The sequence below is a fragment of the Notothenia rossii genome, assembly GCF_949606895.1.
Source record: "Notothenia rossii genome assembly, chromosome: 2".
NCBI lineage: Eukaryota > Metazoa > Chordata > Actinopteri > Perciformes > Nototheniidae > Notothenia > Notothenia rossii.
This window is the reverse complement of record NC_136904.1, coordinates 5,113,373-5,123,372: the sequence shown is the minus strand read 5'-3', so window position 1 is coordinate 5,123,372 and position 10,000 is coordinate 5,113,373. Positions and strand designations below refer to the sequence as shown.

The following is a 10,000-nucleotide window of genomic DNA, read 5'->3' as shown; positions in this document are numbered from 1 at the left end:
CCCCTCTTTATTTCAAGTCACGTCAAGCCAATGTATTTATCAACTGAAGACCCTCACTCCAGCCACAATGCAAAATTACACTTTGCACCCCCCCCACGTTCAGCATCTTTATTTGGACTACAACCAAACACCTTTGAAAGCTTCATGTCTGCATCTGGCATGGTTGGGATGCTTTGACGGTGACAGAGTGTTCACAGACATGCAAACACTGTGACACACACACAGAGAATCACAAGTGTGTGTGAGGGTCACGTGACTTCCCTGTGATGCAACAAACAAAACAAGACTCACAAGACGTCAAACGCTAAAAACAGAATCACTCATTATTGCAAAGTATCATGATTCATCCTGAGGGAGCGTGAACATCTGACATTTTTCAGGATATAGACACGAAATATTTGTACAATGTATTTACTATTTTGGAACAAACGGGCTGACTATTTCATCGTTAAAGTCTTGCTGCTAGATTAAATGAGATATAGCTTTACTCTATACCTTTAGATGAACTTTATTGATCCTAAATTGGTAACATTGTTTTGCTGCAGCAGCATGTAAACAAGAGTCTGGATGAGTGGAGGCTGGAGATTGAGCGACACAAAGGAACTATAAAACCAGTTTGAAATCAGATATGCAACACCTAGCTAACTGAATGGGTTCTGCGTCTATAGATATTTCCCAGAAGCATCTGTACTCATAAGCATCTGATCCCATGATGAACTTAATTACCTGCAAAAGCGCATTTGGAGCGGGCCCATTAAAAACACATTCACCAACAACTAACGGGACAAATGGTGGTCCTTAAGGAAACTCCCAGAAGGTGTTCAAATGGAATGAAAGGTCACATATATTTAGGCTTTAAATGGCACTTTTGGGTGCTGTAAAAACCCAGTTTAGACATTTTAAAAGAAATCCTAGTTCAGCTTTACTCTACAGTAACAGCAACTCTGAGACAAAGAGAGAAATGTCCCAACTGTGCAAGAACATCACGGGACTCTGTTTTAGCGTTTAGCAAATCCTGAGCAAACGGTCCCGGAAAAGAGGCCCCAAAGTGTCCGAGCCTCGTTAAGTTTCACACAGCTATTCCTCAGAGCAGGCTTTACATGCAGCATGTCAGAAACCACACTCCACCCCGAGATAATCAGCACTTGGTGTTCTGCAGGCCACCATCCACACACCATGTAATCATCTCCCAGGGTGCAACACAGCTCGACCCGTCACAACATCCACAGGTTTCAGAACAACATGCTGAAGCACTTTGGGACGGTTGTGATTAACTTCAGAAAATGACTTCTGGGCCGCTTAGAGGAATACGTGTGATCAGACACAATCTGTCGGCTAAAGCACTTCACAAAACTCTGTAATGGACTTCGCTTCAAGTCGTTATCATCCATGACCTTCTCTTTATGGCTTAGTTTACCATTTCAATCCTGCTTCCATCTTATTTCTCACTTTGAGGCACTTGTGTGTTTTTCCGAAGCCTCTCTTCAATAACTGTTATTAACTTTTCTCCCTCCTCCAAAGTGAGTTGAGGTCTCCTACCTTGAGCAGAACCACGTCTACAGTCCTCTCTCCCTTGGCTCGCAGGCTGTACCTCCGCTTGTGTCTCTCGTACATCGTGCCTTTTATATATCCACAGCAGATTTTGGTAAAGAGCAGAAAATCCAGCAGGACCTGTTGAGGAGCCGAGGCTGAATGCTAAGCTTCACATCTGGACTCTGAAGACCTCAGCGCTGCTCCCTCCTCTTCCCTCCCCCTTCTCCTCTTCCCTCCCCCTTTCCTCTTTCCTTCTCCTCTTCCCTCCCCCCTCTTTCTTTCCCTCTGTTGCCTCTTAACTTCTCTCCTTACACATGCTTCTCTCCCTCTCTCTCTCCTTCTTATCGTCTCAAAATAGTTGTATTTTAATTATATATTTTAAATTTATTTGGTAATTTATCCATTTTGTAATATATTATTTTTATTATGTATTTTATGACATATTTTTTAGATTTAATTTGTCAAATGTATATATTTTTTTCCTTTTTTGGTTCACTCTCTCGCTCTCTTCTCCCATAGAATATATTTTTCTTTTGTTTATTTTGAATTACATAAGCTTGCCATCTAGTCATACTGACATGTCAATGTGTTATCCTTTTCCTGCACTAAATAAAACAACAAGCAGCCATATATCTTTGGGAAACATCGTTAAGGTTTACGACAGAACGTATTACTAATGAGCTCCGGTTAGGTGCGATGATGCATGAACAATGACTAATGCACCGGCACTTGCAATGGTCTGGCTGATTCCCATCGGCGTCACTGGGAGTAGATAATAACTAGAAAAGCAGGAGACTATCAGCAACGTTTAAAGTTGCCGATCAGCACAGGCAGGATTTGTGGCCATTTTAAAATGACTGAGCAAAGTGTCATTTAGTTGATAACAATGTACGTTCCGTTATTCTGTATTCACATTACATTTTGTGTTTTTCTAATGTGCAAATAAACATTTTTCAAAGTGTTTTAATGTTTCAGTTCACATTTCTTGTTGCAAGCTTTTTTTCGAATCCAGTTTTACAATTTTAATGTTCCCATGTCATGGCCATTTCTACTGATCATAATTCCATTGTTGAGGTCTACTAAAATAGATTTACATTGTTCAATGTTCCAAACTCACATTGGTTTCTCATACAGCATCTCTGTATAGTATGTGTATTCACTCTGTGTCCTAAACGGCTTGTTGGAGCTCCTGCCACCCCCCTCCCTGTGAGCCCACTGTGCTCTGATTGGTTGGGACGTTGCGAGGCTCGCTGCTCAGTGAGCTGGCTTACTGGTGTGGTTTCCGGGTCGGCGACACAGCGCGAAACTCATCCTGAGCACACACAAACACTCACAGCCGAAGTAAAAACAATAAGTGTGGCTTGATGTTGAGTTAGAAAAAGGTTTGTAACGCTGTGAGAATGGGTCTGCTGCAGAGAGCATTTCTCCACCATCCCAACTCGTCTATTACCAACCGGGGAGCTCTATGCAAGTCAATGGAACTCCCTGTTAGTTGAAAATGTACGCTAAAGGTCCTGGTGGGCGAGGAGCTCCGCGGATTGGTCCATTTGGGTTCGGGGAATCACTTGGTTCCCGGAAGAAACAAATGGAAAAATAGAAATGTCCAACGAGGCGTTCTGGGGCAGCAGAGACAGGTCTTCTCTGTGTCTTTGACTCTGCAGACCGTTTACATGCAGAACAACCTTCACAACACACAAGGGGACGGGTAATAACCAGAAAAGCATGACATGGGACAAAATCAGCCGTTTAAAAAAATGTGTGTTTGTGTCTTTAGGATTTATTGCACTTATTGCTTTGGATAAAATCTCTATTTAATATAACTTAATCTAACGTAATGCACGTGTGAGAATGAAGATGCCTTCATTATCTGATTAACTATCCTCTTAATTTAAGTTCATTCATCATTTTCTTCTTCCTCTATATTTGTCCTGATATGTTGATTGATATTTAACTGTTTTGTATTGTGTTTTGTTTGCCCTGTAAAGATGTGCTTTCTTACAATGAAAACAAAATCTATTTATGAAATCAGCCAGTCAAAGTGTGACTTAGTGAGACAGATGACAGTGGGGCATTATTACGTCACTTAGTGAATATCAAACACCAGAATTGATGCAGTTGATAGTCAACCCCCCCTGCTGGAGGACGAGGTATTTAAGGTATGTGTCAGAGGGAAAGAAAGAAGGTGTTAGTTGACAGCTTATCGAGTCAATCATGTGAAGGTTTCCCGCTGAGGAAGAGCAGCTCCTGAATGATTATTAGATCTAAGTAAACGAGTGCTTTAGTGTTGCTTTAGTCTGAGGGTGGTCCCTGCCAGATTTCCCCCTTAGCAGACTAATAGAAAAAGCTAAAATCTGCAGCCACAAACAAATCAAATCCTCCCCTGATCCACACTCTGACACGGCAGCAGGTGTCTCAGAAATGTTCCTGCAATCATTCCGTTAAACCAAATCAACCACAGAGTTTGCACAGGAAATATCACATTTAAATATAAACTGCTGTTTAGTGACGTACAAACACACTATCAACACACACTTCAAAACACAACACTTCAAAACACACACACACATACCAGGTATACATCACTTCAGGGGACATTACATTGACTTAAATGCATTTCCTTTAGACTTATCCTCATCTTAACCATAACCAACACATGCCTAACCCTTAACCAAGTCTTCACCCTAAAATGAATGATTCCCCTTATGGGGACCTCCATTTTGTCCCCATAAGGGAGGCGAGTCCCCACACGTGGCTGTGTAAACAGATTTAGATCCCCACAAGGATAGTAATGCTAGGCCACACACACACACACACACACACACACACACACACACACACACACACACACACACACACACACACACACACACACACACACACACACACACACACACACACACACACACACACACACACACACACACACACACACACACACACACACACACACACACACACACACACACACACACACACACACACACACACACACACACACACACACACACACACACACACACACACACACACACACACACACACACACACACCTTTCTACACTCTCTCCCTCTCCCTCTCTCTCTTCCTCATAGCCATGTCTTTAACAACCAAAGGTTAAATTACCACCATGTTCTCTCCGCACTTTATTACCTATATATTGTTAGTGGCATTCATTATAATACTGGCAGATGTAGCGTATGTAACTGTTGCTGACATCACAGGTGAAACTAATCACATTTCCTCAGGTCTTTAACTATATTTGTTGGTATTGTATGTTCTCTTGAATTGACAATATGTAATACAGAAAGGAGGGATTACCTAAATGTACGTTTTGGGGAATTAACCCAAAAATGTGATGACATGAGTAACATGACACTGTACATTTGACATGTATTTTCAATGTAATATTTAACATTACATTCCTTACACGCTTAATGTATATTAATATCCTGCTTTATATTTAGTTTACTGTAAATCTGTTTTTCAACATGTTTATTTGCTACTTTTTTAATGATATTTTATTTCTATTTGAGATTTTTACATTTTGGATTGTTTATTTCTAGTTTTTTAAGTTCTCTAATTTACAATGCCATGTCTTTTTATTTTATGCTGCTGCAATTTCCCAAATTGGGATCAATAAAGTACTTCTTATCTTAAATCTGTGTTTTCACAAGAGTTTTGAAGATTTCCAACAATCAGATGTCAAATGTTCAGCTTTAGATCTAAATATCTAATCACACAGTGCTCTAAGGGGAGTGACTTGCATTTCTAGCAAGACCACAGACTGTCCTGAACATTTTGATATGTAACACATGGGGTGCTGTGTTATAACAAGTACATTTAAAAAGGTGGTTTAATGAGACATAAAAAAATCAAGAAATACCCTTAGACTCCAGAGGGTTAAGGAGAAATCCATTGACATAAATGGGTAAAACTTGTAAAACAAACACTTAAAGGTATGTTTGTCTTTACTAGTCTTAAGTTTTATGGAAGCAAAATGGCCAAAATGATGTGCATAAAGCAACTATCATATGGCTGAGTAGCATAAACTAAAACACTAAATATATTGGATGTTTTCTTTCCACTAGTCTACAATAAGTCATGTTATAGAAATTCCCAAACTCTCATAATTGACAAATGCCTGTAATCATGCCTTTCGTGTCTAATTGTGCATGTCAAATTATCTCCTATTTTATGATTTAACTCATGTATAAATCATAAAAGTTGATGATGCTTCTAATGACTTCTTATACATATGTTTGCACACACTTTCAGAAGGTCTTCATGTCGCTATGATTCAAATATAATAAACTATTTATGATCCTCCTTCACACTCTCCAAGAACTTGGAGTTTCAGGCTCTGAACTGTCCCTCCTCACCTCCTACAGTACCTCAAAGACCGTACCTACAGGATAACTTGGAGAGGGTCCGAGTCTGACCCTTGTTAATTAACTGCAGGCGTCCCTCAGGGCTCTGTCCTCGGTCCCCTCCTCTTCTCTCTGTACACAGACTCGCTCGGATCTGTCATTAGCCTGCATGGTTTTTCATACCATTGCTACGCTGACGACACTCAATTAATGTAGTCTGTTCCCCGTTCTGAAACCCAGGTCGTCGCACGCATCTCTGCTTGTCTAGCTGACATCTCTCAGTGGATGTCTGCTCATCACCTCAAGCTCAACCTTGAAAAGACTGAACTGCTTTTTCTTCCAGGAAAAGATTGTCCCACTCTTGACCTAACAATCAATATCGGCACCTCTGTTGTTTCCCCGACTCAGACTGCAAGGAATCTAGGTGTGACCCTAGATAACAAACTGTCCTTCACTGCAAATATAGCTGCTACAGCCCGCTGCTGCAGATACACTCTTTACAACATCAGGAGGATACGTCCCCAGCTGACCCAGAAAGCGACGCAGGTTCTGGTCCAGGCTTTCGTCATCTCACGCCTAGACTACTGCAACTCCCTCCTGGCTGGTCTGCCTGCATCAGCCATCCGACCTCTGCAGCTCATCCAGAATGCAGCGGCTCGTCTGGTCTTCAACCTTCCTAAATTCTCCCACACCACGCCGCTCCTCCGCTCCCTTCACTGGCTTCCAGTAACTGCTAGAATCCACTTCAAGACACTGGTACTAGCGTACCATGCTGCGAATGGATCTGGCCCTTCCTACATCCAGGACATGGTTAAACCGTACACCCCAGCACGTGCACTGTGCTCTGCATCAGCCAAACAGCTCGCTGCACCCTCACTGCGAGGGGGACCCAAGTTCCCATCAGCAAAAACAAGTGGGTTTGATATCCTGGCTCCAAAATGGTGGAATGAGCTCCCCATTGAAATCAGGACAGCAGATAGCTTACACATCTTCTTCAGACTGAAAACTCATCTCTTTCGACTCCACTTCGAGCGATAGAATTACTAACAAAGCACTTATATACTAACAAAGCACTTATATACCAACAAAGCACTTATATACTAACTAAGCACTTATATACTAACAAAGCACTTATATACTAACTAAGCACTTATATACTAACAAAGCACTTATATACTAACTAAGCACTTATATACTAACAAAGCACTTATATACTAACTAAGCACTTATATACTAACTAAGCACTTATATACTAACTAAGCACTTATATACTAATAAAGGCAGTTGAAATGTTTGGCTTTATGAAACCTGATGTACTTATATGATTCTGTTTTCTTCAAGTTTGTATCTTCTTGGTCGAATGCACTTATTGTCAGTCGCTTTGGATAAAAGCCTCAGCTAAATGCAATGAAATGTGATGTAACTGAAATACTTATAATAAGCTCTGAGGATGCATCTCCACTGTGTCTTTACTTTGTCATTCCTCACTACAGTAACACCAGCATTATTACTCTGAACGTCTAAATAGCCTGTTTATCAGAGGAGTTCCAGGCGACCTCAGCAGGATCAGATGGCAGGTCATTAAAAGAGGAAAAGCTCTGAGGCTGCAGCGCCCTCTGCTGGCGACCTCCTGCAGAACCATCAGGCCAACATCTGGAGCTCAAAACAAGCCTGAAGCCCGACCACAGAACAGGAATAATCCTGAGAGGAATCTGTCCGTCAGCAACAATTCACTGCAGAGCCTCGTCTGAACGTCATGAGACACAGCGAGGACATTCACTGGAGAAACACACTCCAGAGGAGGCAGGAGTACTCAGGTCTTGTACTTGAGTAAAAGTAGAAGTACTCAGATCCTGTACTTGAGTAAAAGTAGAAGTACTCAGATCTTGTACTTGAGTAAAAGTAGAAGTACTCAGGTCTTGTACTTGAGTAAAAGTGTTTAGGAATACTCTGTATAACAGAAAAGTCCTGGATCCAAAAATGTTTCTTGGATACAGGACAGAATAAATCTTGCTATCATTCTTTTTTTTGTGGTTCGTAAATAAATAAGACACACAAACCCATTCATGGCATTGCAATGCAGCAGCACGTATACTGCTCCTTTTTGGACCATGGTGTACTTATCTGCTATTTATTTGTGTACTTACAGTAGTGTGTTTTTTGGTATAAATAACGTGTGCATACTTCATAACCCAGGCTGAAGACATGTATTTGTGTCGCTGCTTTTAATTGAACTATTCATATCTCACTCTGCACTGTAACTTTTATAAATGCCGGAAAATCTAAAACAGGTTTAAATATCTTAATTCAGGGAATTGAAAACACAAATGGTTTAAAGGCCAAATAGTAATAGTCTTGTATTGTGTACGTTTTTTTAATGTTTCTTTGCTTTTTAAAGAATGTTTTTAAATGCCATTTTATAATGTGTTTCAACTGCTCTATTTCTTAATGTTCTTAAAGTCTTTTATTTTTGTAAAGCACTTTGAATTGCCTTGTGCTGTATAAAGAAACGTGCCTTGCCTTACTTAGTTATTTTTAGATGTACTTCTGCTGTAGTAATAGTGTAGATTCACCCATTGTGGGACAAATGAAGTCATTTCGATTCTGAAAGACTGACCGGTGTTTGACGAGACAAAATGAGCAGGAAAAAGTCTAATCAACTTCCCGTCCCATTGTACCTCAGCTCATGTAATAATCCAGAGTTTACTTAGCCATTTGGTCACCACCTCTCCGTGCTAAAGGTTATTTTGGGCGTTTCAAAGACTTTAGCAAACAGTGAGTCATCGAACCCTCCTGTTAATCAAACCTACAGAGCGCAGTTTGATATCAGAAGACAAACAGAGGCTTACCGTGGAGCCGTGTGTTTCCTCTGAGCGCACATCATCTTCCTCTCCTGCAGCAACAACAGCTTCTTCAGACACGATGACTTCCCCCTCTGGAGAAATGCACACAACACAATGCAATCAGTCCAGAACAAACGCCCCAAATGTAGGAATCAATATAGAGTTTAGACTGCAGAGGAGTTGGACTGGAGCAGCTTGTGTCTGTACTAAAACGTCCCTAAAGAAAGAGTTCCCATAGGAGCTATGACCATTAGCATGTACGTTAATTCATCATTCTTTAATTATAAACACAGAAGCTGAATGGCACATTGATGGAGCTGTATAATGACCTCTGATGGATTGAAGAGGGTATCTAGAAAGCCTGTTTTAAGTGAATATGACCTGATAAATGTAGAGGAAGTAAACAAATCTCAGAAATGCCTGGGGTAAAAAAACGGACTTTCTTGAGTTTTTAAGCAGAATCCAGATTGAATATTCAAACCTTTATTTCCAACTTGACTTAGTTAGGGTTCAATATTTAAACATTTTACTTAATTTTTATTTATAATATCTCATCCCCATTTACACAAGCATGTACTATAGCGGTCGCAAAATGTTTCTGAGTTCTCTAAGTCTGTCCAAATGATTCTTTGTGACCTACCTTTGGAAATAGTTTTAGTGCCGTTTGTGTACTAATTGATAAGTTTGTTCGATGATTACGTAAAACCTACTGACTCTATTTACATGAAACTTGGTGGAAGGGTGTGGCATGGGTCAAGAAAGAACCCATTCAATGTTGAAGCATATCTGAATCACGGGGCGGATAAACAAAACAAAAAATCACTTTTGTAAGATAAGCCAATCAAATGATGTCTGGAGAATTGGAAAAATGTGTTCCTGATTGGGAAAATTCACATGAACGCCCCCTGATGTCAGGAACAGTTACAATAGCAATGTCCTGATGAAATACTCTACACACACATCTAATTTGTAGCATCTGTGTTATTTCCAAATTAAGACCAAAAGCTCTTAAATGCATCACTGCTGGAGAAGAACTTCCAACTCTGGGAGAAAGGAGCATTTGAGGAGCACTTGAATGCATCACTGGTCTTGGTGAAGGTCTGCGCTTCTTAAATGCCATTCTAGTTTATTGATCATTTGTTGGGATGTTGAGATAGTGGCAATTCAAAAGTTGATCATTTCTAAGGAATGTTTTAATTAATTATAATATAATTCTTTTTTTTTGTATTTCAGTTTAGCTTTACCTTAACTGCAAGA

At 40.3% G+C, this 10,000-nt stretch overlaps 1 protein-coding gene across 1 annotated transcript in view; it reads right to left on the bottom strand.

Annotated features, from left to right (window-relative positions):
- LOC307027956 (uncharacterized protein) overlaps nt 1–10,000 on the bottom strand; it is a gene marked incomplete at its 5' end in the record, with an annotated part of 181,547 nt that overhangs the window by 80,671 nt on the left and 90,876 nt on the right. Inside the window, 2 exon segments of the mRNA XM_079662650.1 lie at nt 1,540–1,695; nt 8,750–8,835. Coding sequence (XP_079518776.1) covers nt 1,540–1,695; nt 8,750–8,835 — 242 coding nt within the window.